Consider the following 18,573-nt stretch of genomic DNA (forward strand, 5'->3'; position numbering starts at 1 on the left):
ATATTATTATTATTATTTATATATATAAGTTAATAAAACAAATAAAAATATCAAACAAGTTATTAGACCATCTCCAAGTCAAAAACTAATTTCAAACTAAAAATGCAATATGTGTCACATAAAACATCACAATAATTCATCTCTAACTCAAAACTCATTTTCAAAATAAAAAAATATTCTAAGAATATTATTTTTTATACCAACTTTACCAATTAAACTTCAATAACTTTTTTAATTCACACTCATTAAAAAAATTAATTATACATCAATAATTTATATACATAATTATTGTAAGAAATGTAATTTTATTTATAAATATTTTAAAAAAATATAATTATTGTATTTTGTTATTTTTTAAAATTTTTATCAATATTATTTATTATTATAAATTTATGATAAGTATTAAATATAAATAAAAATATATAGGATAAAAAAATTAAACACATAAAAAACTATATATAAAAAACTAAATGTAAAAATTCATTTTAATTAAAAGTTAAAGAACCAAATTAAATATTTAAAATAAATTATATTAAACTGTTAAATATCAAAATTAAAACTTTTTTAAATTTTAAGGACTTTTTTAAATTTTAATTAAAATTATGCATTTAGAATACTAGCCACGCATATTTGTATTTTTAAGACTATTTGTAATTGAAAAATCAATTTTCAAACTCATTTGGGTGTAAATGTCACATTAAATAGTAAATCTTCTTCGACCTAAAAACTTATTCTTAAACCCAAAAGAATATTCTTATAATATTCTTTCTTACATCAACTTTTATAATTTTTTAATATCACCCCATATATTTTATAATATTATATATTACACCACAATCTTTTAATATCACCCCATTATTTTAAATTTAATTTTAAATAAATTATTAAAAATTCAAAAATCACAATACACAAATTAAATAAAAAAATTAATATTCATTGTTATAATGTTTTTAAACATTATTATAATATTTGAACATTATTATAACTTTTGAATATTATTATAATTTTTTTTAACATTATTATAAATTTTTTTAATATTATTATAAATTTATGTTATATAAAAAAATTATATAAATGAGTTAAATTATATAAAAAATTAAAATAATAAATTATATAAATAAGTTTAATGTATAAAATAGACCTAAATTAAGTGTAAGGGTTAAATTTAAAAAACAAAAAAAAGTTTTGAGTTTCATGAATATTGCATTTGCAGAGAGAAAATGAGTAAAAACTCATTTTGGGTTTAAGTATTGGGATCGAAGTGAAAAAAGAGTTTTGGGTACGAGTTTGGAATATGAGAATGGGATAGGGTTGGAGATGATTTTAGAGACTCATATAATAATTCACTTAATATAGGTTCAGAATTAAAATTTTAAATTTGTTCAAATAAAATAAATTTAATTATTAAAAATGTGACATTCCATGTTATCTAATTCTATTGGTTTGAGAAAAAAAATGTGAGATTAACTCTAATTTGTTAAAGAAATATTTAATTTAATTCATTATTTATTTATAAGGTTAAAAAATTAGAAAAAATTATCTTTATTTCCTTATTTTATCCATAATATTGTTATTTATTTTAAGTGCAAACCATTTTTTTTAAGTGCACACTAACTCAAATTTTAATATTTTTTAATTATTTTTTAAACAAAATATTTTATTATATTATAATATACGACACATTATTTGTGTTGAACGATAACTCTTTTTAAATTTAAAAAGTTAAAATATCAAATATATATTTTTAGTTAACCAGGTCAACAAAATATATATATATATATATATATATATATATATATTAATTTTTAATTAAAAAAATTAAATTAACTAACTAATATATATATATTTTTAATTAAAAAATTAACATGCTAAAATAATATTTTTATTTTAATTTAAAAAGTTAAATATTTGTTTTTCTTGAAAATAGGATCTTAAATAAAATTTTGACAACTATATCATAGGTTTAACACTCAAAACCTGAAGAGGAGTGATAGAGTGAGGGAATTTGGTGAGGGAATGACGTGGCTTTGGAAAATGTAAAAGTGGGAGGAAAGAGAAAAAATAGAGAAACTATTAGATTTTTTCATCGAAGATTATGCCACGTCATTCCCTCACCAAATTCCCTCACCAAATTCTCTCACCAAATCATTTCTCAAACCTGAAATTGAATGATCAAATGTAATCAAATTTATTATTATATATTTAATTAAAAAATTTATTAATTTTATATAAATTAATACCCAATAAGATATAAAGTTTTTTTCTATAATTTTCTTTTTTGAACAAACCAATATTTATATTCATATTATATATTATCAAACATAAAATTTGAAATTAAAATTAATTTCCAACTCTATTGTTTTTTTTAAACATTCAAATTAAAAATTCATAAAAAAATAAAATACGACTCTCTATCTAATTAAAAATATTTGATAGTTAGTAAATATATATATTATATATATATTTTTTTTAATTATTGTATTTAAATATAGTTGAAAAAGAAATTTGGAATATTTTCGTTATGAGCTTGTAGTGCCATTGTTTCAGTAAGGTGCTTTTGGCAAAGCACAAACCCCCCATTGAATGCATGCAAATGGAAAGTTCCATTTCTTAAACCCTCTCTCTCTCTCTCTCTGGGTCGTATAACGCACAAAAGCTCCAATGGCTGCTATGGTACAAGCGGACATTCCAAACGGTGGAATGAAGATGATCTTGTTGAGCTTCGTTTGTCCTGAATCGCCATACGTACGCTACTTTCTCTTATACGTTCCCTAAAATCTCAATTTCTTCGTTTCTTTACTCTGAAAACGTTAGCGATTGCAGAAGAAAGTCAGTTCGATCTTGAGAAAATTGCACCTATGATCAATCTTATTAAACTCCTGGCCACATAGGGAAAACCTTCAATTTTACGTCTCTCTGATAAAAATAAGGAGAAAAATCACGAGACTGAACTTGGAAATCATATTTTTTGGTATAAATTGGGATAACTGTTGTAGTTTTAGCTAGGTTTGCGATTTAGCTTAAATAAGAATCTGTACATGTTTTACTCTTTTGTTAGTTCTTCCAGAGCTGAATCAGTAATGTTTGTGGTAAAAAAAAAAAGGTTTAAGACCTTGAAATGAACGGTGGATTTCCTTAGGTTTAATCCAATTAAATTATTATTGTCTTTCATCAAATTTCTTGATATGGTTTCCATATGCTTTGTTTTCTATTGGTTCATGAGAGTTTAGTATTGATGTTATTTGTCCACTTTTTCATTGTGATGAGCTTTTCTATGTGATACTTATGGGATTTTGATGTATTTTTTTGTTTTGTTTTTGATGGACTTTTTTGGTTCCTCAATTACTATTGTAAACACTTTTGGAATTCTTATGTCTGATTCTTAATGTTGATTCTCATTATTTTCTTCATCTTGTTCAGGTTTGGAATGACAATGGATTCTCGACATGTTTCATCAGCATATATCCTTTTTGTTGAATATTTTGACATTTCTAAAGATGCTTGCTATGGAACCTTAAATGAAATCAACAAATTATGACTTTATAGCAATGTAAACTATGATGGGAAAAAGTGAGCGAGGTCTGCTCATGTTCGGGACACTCCTGAGAAGGAAATTGAGCTCCGATTTGATCTAAACTCTTTAAACTTAGTGCTTTTAGTGTAAATACGGTCTCTAATATCTTTTTCAAATTTTTTTTATATGCGGTTTGTTTAACTCATGACAACCATTGTCAGGACTTGTACTGTAACTAATTTTGTTGGGTTGTTTACACCAAATATTATGTGACCTTTGCATAAAATGTGGAATAACAAAAAATCATTTCCTTTAAAAAATAAATAAAATATGTACCTTACTAATGAAAAATGAACGTTTCATTAACTTTCCTTACAGTCCTAGGTTGTGGTGTGAACATACTGACTTTGATAATCCTGTCTGTGCTTGCTAAATGGACCTCAAGACAAAGTGGGTTGGTAAGTTACTCTGGGTATAATATTGGTTGTTAATATGTAAGAATGCCTCATTAAATACGGTTCTTCTTCCTTTCAGTAAAAAATATTTAGTTTTTTGTCTATAAATTGAAGATTTGCAAAGTAAGACTTTGAAATCCTCTTTTAATTTCTAGAACTTTCTTAGTTTTAGTAGGAAATAATAATGATATTCATTTTTGAGCGTATGATCAAATAATGAAACAACTAATCATATTAATCACAATAACCACTTCTTCCACACCAAAAATTCATTAAGGATTTATTTTCCAATATATGTTAGAGTGGCACAATTATCCTTTACAGCGTTTCATCTTACATTTTGGAGATTTTGTTGTATTTTCATGTTATATCTCTCGTCTAGTTGATACTCTCGATTTAAAAATGAAGCGCATTAACCTTTTATCTTCTGACAGAGAGGAATTGATTTATGAGATACTTAAATTGTCTGGTATTGCCCAGGTATACTCCAAAGAGAGGGTTTTACTATTCCTTCTTCCTGCTATTGGAGCAAGCATGGGATTACTTCACATAGCTTTGCTTTTGAAGGAATCACTAAAGGGTCACACTAGTGTGTTTCATGAGTGGCTTCTTGGAAGTTGTCAATTTCTCACGTGGGTAGGCTTCTGTAAGGCACTGCAGTTCCATTCACATACAAAATTCTTCCTCTTTTTTCTTTGTGAATTTTTGTCTGTTTTTCATGTTGATGATGGCAGATAATCATTCTACTTATCATGAAGTGGGACTGTCAATTTTCCATTATTTGCAATCGGATCTGGTGCTTTTGGTGGATTATGAAACCATTTCTGGGCATTCCGTTGCTGCAATTAGCCTTTTCCTCTGGAGAGGTTAATATTCTTAATGCTGGTTACAATTTTAATATGATTATCTGGGATAATTTTTAATATAATTAATAATCAGTACAGAACTAACTGACTGCCGTTTAATCTTAGACCTTATTTTTTCTGATAATTGTTTTGTTCATGAGAGTGTGATGCCTGCAACACATGTATATTATCGGGCTGTTTTGTTATCAAAATTTTCATGTGATCACGATTTAAGAAAACCAACATTTGTTATGTTTGTGAAAATTCACAATGATCTAAAAAGTAATCCAATCATGATCTGACAAATAATCTAATCATGATCGAGAAAAAAATCTCTAATCAAATCAAGCTATAAAATTACACTATAATTTGGATCATCTAAAATAATAATTGGTATACTAATTGAAGTAAAAAAATCACAGTATTATCTGGATCATGATCGAAAAAATAATCAATCGCGCTCCAATAAATCCTTATGCCAAATGAAAAACGAAAATCACTTTCAATTTTAGCTTTGACGATTTTCCAATGGGATCTTTATTGTAACAAAGTACTAGTTTCCAAATAGGACTATTTCTTATGTGAAGTTTTATGTTTTATTTATGTAATTCATGTTTACAATGATCTTTTTCCTTTTCCAACTAAAACTCCTTCATTGGAATGATTGACACATCGGTCATTCTGAGTCATGTCTTGATCAGTTTTATAAATCTCATATGAGTCATATTTCTGTCCTCTGCATACGCCTTTCCTCCCTAATTGGCATGCGTGAGTGAACGGAAAAGTGGAAGATAGGAACTAAACCTCAAGACAGCATTGACATATTTTCTCAACTTGAGCTTTAGAAATTCTTGTTATCCCATTATTGGACATCATGCTTATCAGACTTGTGAACAACTTGTTGAGTTATTGCAAATTGAAAATAAGTTGGTGCCAACAAGATTTAAACCAACGATAGTCAAAGCTGAGTGGATAGAGTGTTTGTTGTTTGATCTGGAGATTGTGAGTTATACTTATCATTAAAAAAATAAGAAAGATGAGTTAATTCAAAACATTCACAAATGATAAGTAATGGTTTACAAATCCCTAAATGACAATCTAAATGATCATATATGCTTTTGTTTTGATTTCATTTAGATTCTAATGACATTGATTGCTAGATGCTTTACTTATGTTTTGTTAAGTTCCTCATCAGGGAAGGCTTCATATGTCAGGTATTGAGGTTTCTTAAAGAAAGTTTTGGATTTCTGGTGGATGTATCATTTGGGCTTACTGTTAATATCATCAGAATAAAACAATCCTCTCGCAGGTATAGGTAAGTATCATATGTTGTCAATTATATCATTTTGAAAGGAATAAAATAGATGGCTCATTTGGACACAACATATAAATAATGCATTAACTAGTTTGCTGCATAGATCGATCTTCCTGATTTACCCATCTAATTGAGAAAAATATGTTAAATTTCAGTACTTTATTTTCATTCAGATACATCTCCTAGACGTCCTTTTAGATTCTTTGTTGATGCTTTACAAGTGAATTTTGAAATATCAGTTGATCCTCTATTGTCTTTTAATATGAAAAAACTTTGCCTTTCAGAATGAAACTGTAGCCTTCTATTTTTCAAAAAAGAATTCAATTGCTCCATAAGCCTTTCAACTATGTTGGACTCTTCACTAAAAATAGAACAGATTGCTCCATTCCTTCATTTCTAATTTAAATAGAATTCTTTTACTGCAGCCTATCTATTGTCTACAATAAGAACTTAGAGATATTCCTTTGTTTTATGTTTTCTTTCTCAATTCTATGTTCTTAAAATACATAGCATCTCTTGTTACTTGCTGGTGAATTATATGTAGTTCATGTTAATGTGAATATAGTCCATGACTATGCAGAAAAGATGGGTCTATGCATGAGCCGTTTATACCCAGAGACACTGACATTGAAGAGGGTCACAAAGAGATTGTATGTTCTTGTCATTTTTTTTATATTTTTAAAAGACATTACATCCCTTTGAAACCAAAATATGGCAAAACCAGAGAATTATGCCTTTGTGTAAAACTAGTTGCAATCATGATTAGTTGTGTGGAAACATAATTCTTATTATACAGAGAATGAGATAAGCATGTAAACTAAAAGTGACCTTTCTAAGTATGAAATAATTCTCCATACACTTATATGTCTGTGGATCGTTTCTAATGAATATGTTTTTACCTTATGTTTGAAGGCAAGTGCTCAAAGGTTTTGGCATCGTTTTACATTCAAGCCTATCACTTCTGTAATGGAGCGTGGCATGGTAAAACAACTTGACTTGGAAGATTTGGTTCAGCTACCAAATGATATCGAACCTTCTGTTTGCCTTGATATGTTGTTAAGCTGTTGGCAAAAAGGGCAAAGTCAACAAAGGAACTTCTCTCATCCTTCCTTGTTCAGAGCAATTTGTGGTGCTTATGGATGGCCATATCTCCGTTTAGGTGTGTTGAAGGTAACCTTTGTTTTTAAGTGATTTCTTTCTGCATCTTTTTACCAATACAAGGAAATGGAAAATAAATGGGTGATGTTTGATTATGAGCATTGATCAAAGAATTTCACTTTTCCTACTTGATATATAATTTTGTTTTAGGGACCAGCTTCGATGGTAGGTGTAGGAATCATGGAACTAAACAATGATTAAGAATGTAAAAATATAGAATCATGCTTAAATTTTACCAGATTATTTTTGCTTTTTGTATTCTATTTTACTATTGGGTGATTGTTATTTTCAGGCAGTTAATGATGGCATTGGTTTTGTGGGGCCATTACTCTTGAATAGTCTCATTCGCTTTCTTCAAAAGGGTTAGTTGCTTGGTATGCTCTTCCAATTTATTGTGATTTGCACATTATTCTGGGGAATTGCTTTACCACATAATAGTCTCATTCACTTTCTTCAAAAAGGGTAGTTTCTTGGTTTGCTCTTCCAATTTATTGTGATTTTACACATTATTGAAGTCACATTATTCTGGGGAATCACTTTTCTACTTGATAGATTCTCTCCACATTATGGCCTTCATTAGAAAATGCAATCCTGCTGCCTCTTGATGAGACTATAATCCCCAGCTCATTACTTTTACATAACAAAATTATTGGTGCTTATGCTGGCTTCAGAAAGAACACAACAATTCAGATCAATTGACCTCTTTTTATTCCTTGGTTAGGTTCCCCTGGATACAGTGGTTATGTTTTTGCAATTCTTCTGGGTCTTACTTCAGTGGCAAAGTAAGTATCATTTTCATAGTTCACCATGATCTATAAATTTCTAATCAATGTTAACTTCTTCATGGGATTGTATTACCATTATCAAATCCGAGCTTATTTTAGCTAAACATTAGGATGCAATGCTTGTTTCAAAAGGCAGTGAGATGATGACAGATTGGCTCATGGGCTAAGAAAAAGGAACATGGTATTTGTGTTTCGTTCCCCGTGCTGTGTAAACTGATCCATGAACCAGTTCACAAATAAAATTTCAACATGAACTGATATGGGAATTAGGGAAGTTATTGATTTGGGTGTTTATTTTTTTAATCATTACCATAAAATTTCACAACTTACATTTCAAGAAGTTGATGGAACTTATGCCAAAATGTCCATCATCGACTCTTGTGATGTTTGTTATTGTGGGGAATCCTGTTAGGTGAGATGCAAGTGATGAATGTTGAAAAAGAATCAGGGAAATCCATGTTAGGGACATAATTTAGGCAGTGCTTCCTGTATAAAAAAGAAGGTGAAATCGCTATACTGATGGCATTTTTTAAAACTAGTTTGTTGTTGTGGCATGATTCAGGTCTTTTCTGGATACACAATACACGTTCCTACTGGCCAAATTGAAGTTAAAACTAAGATCTAGTATCATGACCACCATATACCATAAGGCAGGTAACCCTACTACCTTTATAAATCTATGAATGCATCATAACATCATGCAAATATTTTAGTTTCCTGAATCTGATGGTTAAATTGTATGGACTTTGTGGAGATCATGGTATATAAATAAACATTTGATCTATCATGATAATAGAGCATCTATGTAATAATCATTGATGGTTTGAACTCGCTCCCCTTGATGACTCGTAATGACCAGAAATTCAAGGAATGCAGTTTTTTTTGGCTACTTATTAAACCTGTAGCATGACGCTGTACAACTTATGCACTCGCATGAAACTGCATTTTTTTGCCTACATTTGTTATTCTCTTATACACAATGTTTGCCTACAGTGCCTTAATGTCAGCCTAGCAGAAAGATCCAAATTTTCTGAAGGAGAAATTCAGACATTCATGTCTGTAGATTCGGACCGAACAGTCAACCTGTGTAACAGTTTCCATGATATGTGGAGGTAAGAATATAATTATATTTGTATTAGAGATATTTTGCATATATTGGCTCCTGATATGTGTAAATAACCACATCGGCATCCCTCACATTTTAGTTTGAATATTATTTTCCTCAGTACTAAACTAAGGTGCTTTGATTTATATGATTTATATTTAAATCTTCCAAGCATTCTTACTTTAATGCAAATTTCAGTTTACCATTACAAATTGGAATTGCGCTATATCTTCTCTACACGCAAGTTAAGTTTGCGTTTCTGTCTGGAATCACGATAACCATCTTCTTAATACCAGGTACAAGTTCTCATAGTTCATTTATCAGAGGCGTTTCAAGTTAAGGGCTAAATATTGATAAATTTCTGAAATTTTCACTGATTAAATTTAGTTTCTAAACATTCTGTGTATCTGGAAATGTTTCCATATCCAGAAACAAAAATAATAAATTTTTCCAAATGGGGCTTTGTGAGCTTAGTCGGAAATGGTGATTGATGCCAATATGCCATGCTGACCTAGATTTGATGTTTTGATTTTATATCCTTAATTTCATTTATGTATATTTTTTCCCACTTTCTAGTTGTCCTGTTTTCCAGGGGAAATGACAAACTGATACAAATTTTCCTGGTGCAGTGAATAAATGGATAGCGAACTTGATTTCTAATGCAACGAAGAAAATGATGGAACAGAAAGATGAGAGGTCTGGATTATAATTGAGTTTGTTTTTCTTTAATCACTTACCTTTTTATATGTTAATTTTTGGGCATAAGATCTGCTATGTTTTAGCCTTAGACAAGTCTTTTATGATATATGTCTAGAAGGGAGATTAATACAGAGTGTTCATATCTTTTATTTTCATGCATGCAACTTGTCTTCGATTTCATAATATTCCCCATATTTGATACATACATAGGATAGTCTGTGGCATATTAGTGAATAATGAAGAGAGAGATATTAGAGGAAGTTAGAAATCATATTGAAAAAAATAAGTCATTTTGCCCACAGAACTTGCATAAAAGACTCATTTTGTCCATTCGTTTGCACTTTGGATGCCCTCACAATCTACATTTACCCTCACTTTGATGTGAATTCAAGACTTTTAAAATGAGAATTATTTAATAATTATACAACTCTACATAAATTAGAATATAGCCACTAGAGTATTATATATATATATATAATATTACATATCCTTCTAATTAATTCTATCTGTGAATCTATGTATGAAATAAAATAAGAAGTATTTTTCTAGTTTATGTGTGGAATTCTCAACCCTCTCATCTCCCCTTATTGGAACCTGAGTTCAATAGTAAACGTCACAGAACCATACTGTGTTTGATTATAATTTATCTTGTCTATATATTATTTCCTCTCTTGTGGAATGGAAATGGCTTATCTATCTTAAACATAATCTTTTCCCCATGGAAGGATACCAACAAGCAGTGTCTTGTTACTTATGACAACCCAATAACTGGTTTCATCCACTTTTGCATGTTCTTGTGGTAGTATTTCCAAATGCCTATTTTTATCATTGTGACATGGGCATGATGTTTGATGTTGGCAGAATTAGAAGGACGGGAGAACTTTTAATGAATATTCGCACTTTGAAAATGTACGGCTGGGAGCTTCTCTTTACAAGTTGGTTGAAGGAGACAAGATCGTCAGAAGTGACACACTTATCTGTGAGCATATTTTATTTATTCCTGAAGATGATAAAAATTTATGGATATCATATCATACCCTTAACTTTTCATCTGCTGATTTCATTAACTGATCCCAATAAAAGACTAGGAAATATTTGGATGCTTGGTGTGTATTCTTTTGGGCAACCACACCTACTCTCTTTTCTCTCTCCACTTTTGGACTATATTCTTTGATGGGCTACCAACTTGATGCCGCAACGGTACTGTCTTAGTTTCTACAGCTATTGAGTTTGTCTATGACTGAAATTAAAAGATTTATGATCTTAATTTCCAGGTTTTCACTTGTCTTGCTCTTATCAACAATTTGATCTCTCCATTAAATTCATTTCCTTGGGTTATCAATGGATTGATTGATGTGAGTTCTCCATTCTCTTTCCTGCTTTAGCCAGAGAAGATGAACAGTTCAAATTTCCCCCTGTTTATCTGATCATTACACATCGCTTTCATTTCTATGGCAGGCAGTTATATCTATCAAGAGGTTGAATAGATTTATTTCCTGCCCGGAACAACAAATGGAGCATTATGGTAATTCATCAACATTCTCTTCTAAAGATGAGCTTGGTAGCATGGCTGTTGACATACATGGTGCGTGTGGCTCATGGTCAAGCATTGAAGAAAAGGGAGGGTCTGGATTTTTTAATCATTTGACTCTAGCCATACCAAAAGGTTCCTTGGTCACAGTTATTGGAGAGGTTGAGTCTACAGCCACAATTGTTTTTTGTCGTCCAGTTGCTTGTTCTTTCATTTAGAAGAACCCAATTGAAAATGTGTGGCATACCAAAATAGGAAGTATGGAGAACCCTAAACGAATCATCCAAAGGGACAATACATGTTAAAAGGAAGAATGAACAGTATAGATTAATAAATGATAGTAGATGCTAACTAGATCAAGGATCTGTGCAGCGGGGCCTTGAGCTATGCTGGGCTTGTGTCTTTCTTATATAAATAAGTTACCTATGTTATTGGATTATGCAATTTTGGGTAAAAACTTCTATTCTCATCTTAATAAAGAATTTTATCAGATACCCCCAAGATCTTTTAAGTTGATCATCTAGCATCTATTTCTGAAGCTAATATTTATGTTTATGTGTTCCAGGTTGGTTCAGGTAAATCATCCTTGTTGAATTTGATTCTTGGAGAACTAAGGCTGTTTGAAGGATTGGTACATTCAGAAGGGTCTATTGCATATGTTCCTCAGGTTGTACCATTTTCTTCAGTCAGATAGGCCTCTGTATATGCTCTTTTGGGTTATAAATCTCATATTCTTTCTTTGTCATTTGGAACTGTAGGTTCCATGGATTCTATCTGGAACCATCCGCGACAATATTCTGTTTGGCAAGGAGTATGACCCAAGAAGGTTAGTGTTCTAATAAATTTTTAGCCTATTTGAAAAAAAATATGTTATTTTTTTTATAGATTTGATATAGTGCATTGATTTGAATTTAAGAGTCAATTTACTGAACATGATGTTGACATTATTAATGAGTAGAAGTAGTAGGGGTCACAAGCATCCAAATAAATGGGACCAATTGAACAGACTAAAAATGCTTGAAATTCTAAATCTTTGTTTTCTATCTTCATACAATTTTTTTTTTTGAAAAACTATCTTCATACAAAAATGAGAGATAAAGGCAACAAAAAACATGGCCAGAATTGAACTTCTTTATCAAATCGCTCTAGGTCCCTTTTAAATATTGTATGATTGTCAGGTTATTAACATGAGTACTTGTACAAATTTCATGTTCTTTTAAAATGTCGTTTTACTTCCTATTCAATCTTGAGCAGGTACTACGATGTGTTACAAGCTTGTGCATTAAATGTTGACATTTCACAAATGGTTGGAGGTGATACGGCTTATGTTGGAGAAAAGGGATTCAATTTATCCGGTGGACAGAAAGTGCGCCTTGCTCTAGCCAGGTAATTTTATCTCTTTAAACCTTAATTTCATAGTAACTAGCTTTGTAAAAACAAAAAAAACTTTATAATGACAGGGCTATTTACCATGGTGCCGATATATTCTTGCTTGATGATGTCTTAAGTGCTGTTGATGCACAAGTGGCTCGCTTAATTTTACACAAGGCCATGCTTAGTCCGCTTATGAAACATCACACACGCATCCTTTGCACCCATAATATGCAGGTAATGTTTTCCAAACCTTTATTTTTTAGGTAGAGTTTAGTTGATAATTATTTAATTAGATGCATACTTGTAAACAGTGATTGTGATATTTATATAACCATCGGTATTTGGCAGGCAATAGTTTCAGCTGATGTGATTGTTGTAATGGATAAAGGCCATATAAAATGGTTGGGAAGTTCAGCTGAACTCTCAGCTTGCCACTATATGGATTTCTCATCAAAGCACATTTTATTTTCCCAAGACAATATAGAAGATAGAAATCCAGACTTGTCAGTTGCAGACCAACAGGCTGTAACTCCCGAAAGTGGAGAAGCGGTAGAGATCACTGAAGTTGAGTCAAGGAAAGAAGGAAGAGTTGAACCTGCTATATACAAGTAAGTGGAAGCAATAAGCTCTTTTATTCGAGAGCTATGTTCTCAACGTTAAACACGGGATTGTATCTTTTTCATATTGCTTGTTGCAGAGATAGAAACTATTCAAGTTTTCCTACTTGACAATTTGATCATTACAGCTTAGGAAAATTATATTGCAGGCATTATGCAGCATTTTGTGGTTGGTTTATCACTATAGCAACATGTTTTTCAGCAGTCCTTATGCAAGGATCTCGCAATGGAAATGACCTATGGCTTTCCTATTGGGTTGATACAACAGCTGGGAGCCAAAGTGAATATCCGATGGCCTTTTACTTGGTAACGGTCTATTACCTGTGTTATACCTTTGGAAATTCACTTTATTGTCCTTGTTCATTCCATTTGATATGCAAACCTTCTTTCCCGAACTAGCCATTGATCATTCTTGTGGGTAGTGGGTAGTGCTGTCAACATATTAGTGTGGGTGCTCATATAACCATGAAGAAGAATTGTCAGAGAGGAGAAAAGTTGATTCAGAATTCTCTTTTCCTTCTATTCTATCCTCCCTCTTCTGATATCAATTTGTTCCCATAAAGAAAAACTTATTCTGCACTCTAGCGTTTTCATCTCATTTTTCAACTTGGATCTCAATTTGTTCTTCTTCTATTTTTTGCGACCAGGGTTTTGTTCTTTTTCTTTATTATGACCTCCTTAGGATATTTTTATTTTATTTTCACACCAGAGTTTTTTTTTTCCTTGGAGGAGGCTAGCACATAATCCCACCATCATGACCCCCACTTTAATCGATGTACTTTTAGTGAGAATTCGAACATGATGCCTCAACCTCTTAGTTTTTTTTCTTTGAAAAATTCTCATTAAATACTATCTTTCCCTCAATGTTTACTCACTTTTTCTTCATTAGATAGTTTGGAAAGTTTGCTACTTTTCTTGTTATCTACCGCTTTTCCTTTTGAGGCCTTTTGGTGCAGTGTATAATTCATAGGGCTTTGTTTCTTCTTTTGAGGCACTTCTTTTGTTCCAAGATGCCATGCTTTTGTAAGTGCGACTGGGCTTATTATTTATTTTAACAAATAAGAAAAATAAATAGATCTTTATGATTATTTATTGTTTTGTTTTAACTTGAAAAGAAGATTGGATCAACATTCTTCATGTTCCATTTTCTGGATCCAAAATTATTTAAGATAACTTATGTTTGTTTAGGGAGATCTAAAGAATCTGATCTTCAAAGCTTGTATCTCATGACACCATTCCTCCTGGAAATTCTGTTTTTCTTCTCTCTTTTTTTTGGCTAAATGGAAATTCTGGGTTAGATTTAACGTTTAATTTCCTATACAGGGTATTCTGGCTGTATTCTGTCTTATCAATTCTTCGCTAACATTGGCAAGAGCTTTCTTGTTTGCATATGGTGGATTGTGTGCTGCTATTAGGGTGCATAATGAGCTTCTTGCTAAACTCGTTAATGCACCAATTAGTTTCTTTGATCAAACGCCAACTGGAAGAATACTCAACAGGTAACTTGTATTAGACTTCCAATCCTCCCAACCCAACAAAAAAATGTAGTATCTCAATTCTTCTTTGAATTCTTGTTGTTCTGATTTATCTTTCTTTTTTCTGTTATAGATTTTCTTCGGATCTTTATACTGTTGATGATGCTCTTCCATTCATTCTCAACATTCTTCTGGCAACATTTGTTTCTCTTCTGGGCATTGCTATAGTTTTATCATATGTTCAGGTAAGACACGAGCTCGGTTTGTTCCTATGTTTAATTTACAGTCTTGTTCATTCCTCATATTAGTGATGTTTAACAATTTTTAAACATACATGTGCAGGTTGTATTCTTACTTCTACTCTTTCCACTATGGTATATCTACAGCAATCTGCAGGTATTTATACATAATGTTGCTACAAATGGTTTTATAATTTTAATTTATTTCTATGACTGAAAAATATTGCATTTTAGTTCTATTACAGGTCAACATCCCGAGAATTGCGGAGACTTGATAGTGTTTCCCGTTCTCCCATTTATGCATCATTTACAGAAACACTCTGTGGATCATCGACCATAAGAGCATTCAAATCTGAGGTTGGTTTATCTAATACAATAATAGTCCTGGCTTCTACTGTCCATCTATTTTACATTTTTTTTATAAAATCGGAATTTCATTGATAGAACAAAGGCCACCACTTAATTAACGGGTTCATACATGTTTTTTAACGTTTTTTCCCTCCCTCAACTTTTAATTTTAATTTTCATTGAGATTCCTATTTTTTCATCTGCCTACTTAGAAGAACATAACAAGTTACAATGGTCTTCAAAACTCATGTAAAACTACTTATTCATGCTCTTTTCAAGCAGGATTTCTTTATGAACAGATTCATAAAGCATATGACATTGTATCAGCGTACCAGTTATTCAGAAACATTAGCAAGTTTATGGCTTTCTCTGCGTCTTCAGGTATGCCCAGATTTCGACCGCTTACCTTCATCACATTATTATGTATTCTCTACTAATTTCAAGGTTTCATCTTAGTTGTTAGGGGCATTTGTTATCTTTTTCGTTGCTGTAATGGCGGTTATTGGATCTCGTGAGTATCTACCCATTAACTTGGGAACCCCAGGACTTGTAAGTTTTTCCTAAGAGTTTCCTAAATGTGCAAAGTATTAAGAGGCAATAATTCAAGTTCCTGTTTAATTTTTTCACCAATAGGTAGGGTTGGCTCTTTCATATGCTGCTCCTTTAGTATCTTTGCTAGGCAGCTTCTTATCGAGTTTCACTGAAACTGAGAAGGAAATGGTCTCCGTTGAGAGGGTTGTTCAGGTATTACGAAGTGCGAGTTACCAACAACCTTACCAGATTCTTGTAACTAACTTTGTATGTATATCCTCATTTTATAGTATATGGACATTTGTCAAGAGGAACTGGATGGGTTTTCTAAACTAGAACCGGGATGGCCTTCTGAAGGACAAATAGAATTCCAAAATGTGACCTTGAGGTATATGCCGTCCCTGCCTGCTGCCCTTCACCATATCAGTTTTACTATTGCCGGTGGGACACAGGTAATTGCATTTTCCTGCCAAGAATTCTCAAAATGTTTGCTTAATGACACAACTTATCACTTAATCTAAATAATTAAGTACTTATTTGAATTAAGTATATTTAGTAAGTTATGAATGACTTAACTCTATAATAATTAAGAGTACACAAAAAACAACTTTAACCCGTATAAATTAATCAAATTATGTTACCACAAGGGTAAAATAGTCTTGTAAGTATTTTTCCTACATTAGTTTCACATTTCATTAAATCAACTTACTTATTGAGTACCTAAAATTCAGAAATTTTCATTTGTTTATTCAACATTTATTTTTTAAACACTTAACTAATTTGGCACTTAAAATTTAGTATTCAAACATTTTAACACATTTTTAAGTTCTATCAAAATCACCCTAACTCTTTTAATGTATTGTTGTCTACATGATTAGGTGGGAATTGTGGGAAGAACAGGTGCGGGAAAATCTAGTGTCTTGAATGCTCTATTCCGCCTCAATCCATTAAGTCATGGATGTATATTAGTAGACAGCAAAAACATATATGATATTCCTGTTAGAGATCTTCGTTCTCATTTGGCTGTTGTCCCACAAAACCCGTTTTTGTTTGAAGGATCTCTAAGGTATGCAATACATGGTTGGGAATTTGTCTTGATCCATGAGTTTAATTTTCCTTTTTCTTACTTTGATTTGCAGAGCTAATCTAGACCCCTTCAGTCTAAATGATGACTCCACCATTTGGAATACTTTGGAGAAATGCCAGGTGAAAGAGGATGTTCAAGCAGCTGGGGGATTGGAGATTCTTGTAAAAGAATGTGGAAATTCTTTCTCTGTTGGCCAAAGGCAACTTCTCTGCCTTGCTCGCGCTCTGCTCAAGTGTTCTAAGGTAGATTTTTTTTAATCTGTATACACTTGTTCTAAAGCTAATATGAATATGGGATTGTCTCGAAAATTCTGAAATTAACTTCTTTTTTATGTAAGGTTCTCTGTTTGGACGAATGCACTGCCAATGTTGATGCTCAAACTGCTTCGAAATTACAAACTGCGATTACTGGACAATGTAGAGGCATAACGGTTGTCACAATTGCTCACCGTATCTCAACAGTGATGGGCATGGACGACATCCTAGTTGTCGATAGTGGCATGCTGGTAATTTTGAATTTAAATTTGAGAAAATCAATAAAAAATGAAGAAGAATATATATCTGAAAAATAAAACTCTTTGCTGATTCAACTTTCTCTTGATTCTTTTTGTTGTTGTAGGTGGAACAAGGGAACCCTCGGGTTCTCGTTCAGGATCCTTTGTCCAGATTTTCGAGTTTTGCCAAAGCCTCGTCAATGTAATGCAACCAATACCTTATAAACTAACTAATGCTAAAAATGGATTTGCGTGTAACTTTGAGCGTTGGAAAAGGAGGAATTTCATCTTGATGTTCTAATTTTATGTGTGAAAGGTATAAGGCCAACTATAGATCTATTTCTCTTGTTGAAATGAATGCATCTTAGTCAACAATATTGTTTTAGCCTAGCTCTAGGTTGTGCTGATAATTTTTATTTGAAACCGATGGGTTTGAGCTATCAGACATGTAAAACTAGTCACTGACCCCAACCCAAAACGTGTACTCAATATTTTTGAAACGCACCAAAGAGGGGTCGAATTGACTACATTCTACTTAGGAATGAGACACTTTGAACATTGAGTTGTATACCTAATATTAGGGTCTGAAAGGGGTTAGGAATGTCAAATGGGCGAAACCCGATAGGTTTGACACAATAGCGGTCCTGAGATTTTAAGTGCTTTAAGCCAAAATAAAAAATTCTTATTATTTTTCACGAGATTTATTTTATGTAATGTTGAATAAATATTATAATTTTATATTAGTATTAACAAAAATAACATTGTCTGGTTAATTGTTAGTTTACTCATATTGTGTTAAGAGTTCAAATATTTTTAAGTGCATTTTTTTTTTCTTTTCATATTTTGAGTGTATGTGAGAAGTGGTATAATCAGAGCAACACATCTAATAAAAGAAAAAAAAGATGTTATTGGTGTTTTAAATCATAAAATATCTAGTTTAGTCGTTTAGGATGAATTTTTTATTATTATTTTGTATTGATTCTATTCTCACCTCAATATATT

The 18,573-nt window shown here is 31.5% G+C and overlaps 1 protein-coding gene across 1 annotated transcript; it reads left to right on the top strand.

The window, feature by feature from the left end:
- The first annotated feature begins 2,572 nt into the window (after window positions 1–2,572).
- Window positions 2,573–18,018, top strand: LOC124945308 (ABC transporter C family member 13). The gene is made up of 36 exons (XM_047485718.1): window positions 2,573–2,745; window positions 3,421–3,461; window positions 3,891–3,972; window positions 4,450–4,605; window positions 4,704–4,835; window positions 6,029–6,129; window positions 6,710–6,779; window positions 7,042–7,299; window positions 7,580–7,649; window positions 8,009–8,069; window positions 8,635–8,722; window positions 9,066–9,184; window positions 9,376–9,473; window positions 9,807–9,873; window positions 10,738–10,855; window positions 10,960–11,076; window positions 11,151–11,231; window positions 11,335–11,568; window positions 11,973–12,074; window positions 12,166–12,233; window positions 12,662–12,793; window positions 12,868–13,015; window positions 13,130–13,389; window positions 13,548–13,704; window positions 14,722–14,897; window positions 15,007–15,118; window positions 15,216–15,269; window positions 15,347–15,469; window positions 15,743–15,841; window positions 15,917–16,009; window positions 16,094–16,204; window positions 16,282–16,443; window positions 16,870–17,057; window positions 17,131–17,320; window positions 17,416–17,583; window positions 17,697–18,018. Exons 1-36 carry the CDS (start codon window positions 2,662–2,664, stop codon window positions 17,775–17,777), a joined length of 4,401 nt encoding a protein of 1,466 aa, XP_047341674.1. The 5' UTR covers window positions 2,573–2,661; the 3' UTR covers window positions 17,778–18,018.
- Window positions 18,019–18,573: the final 555 nt, after the last annotated feature.

Source organism: Impatiens glandulifera, chromosome 7 (assembly GCF_907164915.1).
Source record: "Impatiens glandulifera chromosome 7, dImpGla2.1, whole genome shotgun sequence".
In the NCBI taxonomy this organism is placed as follows: domain Eukaryota; kingdom Viridiplantae; phylum Streptophyta; class Magnoliopsida; order Ericales; family Balsaminaceae; genus Impatiens; species Impatiens glandulifera.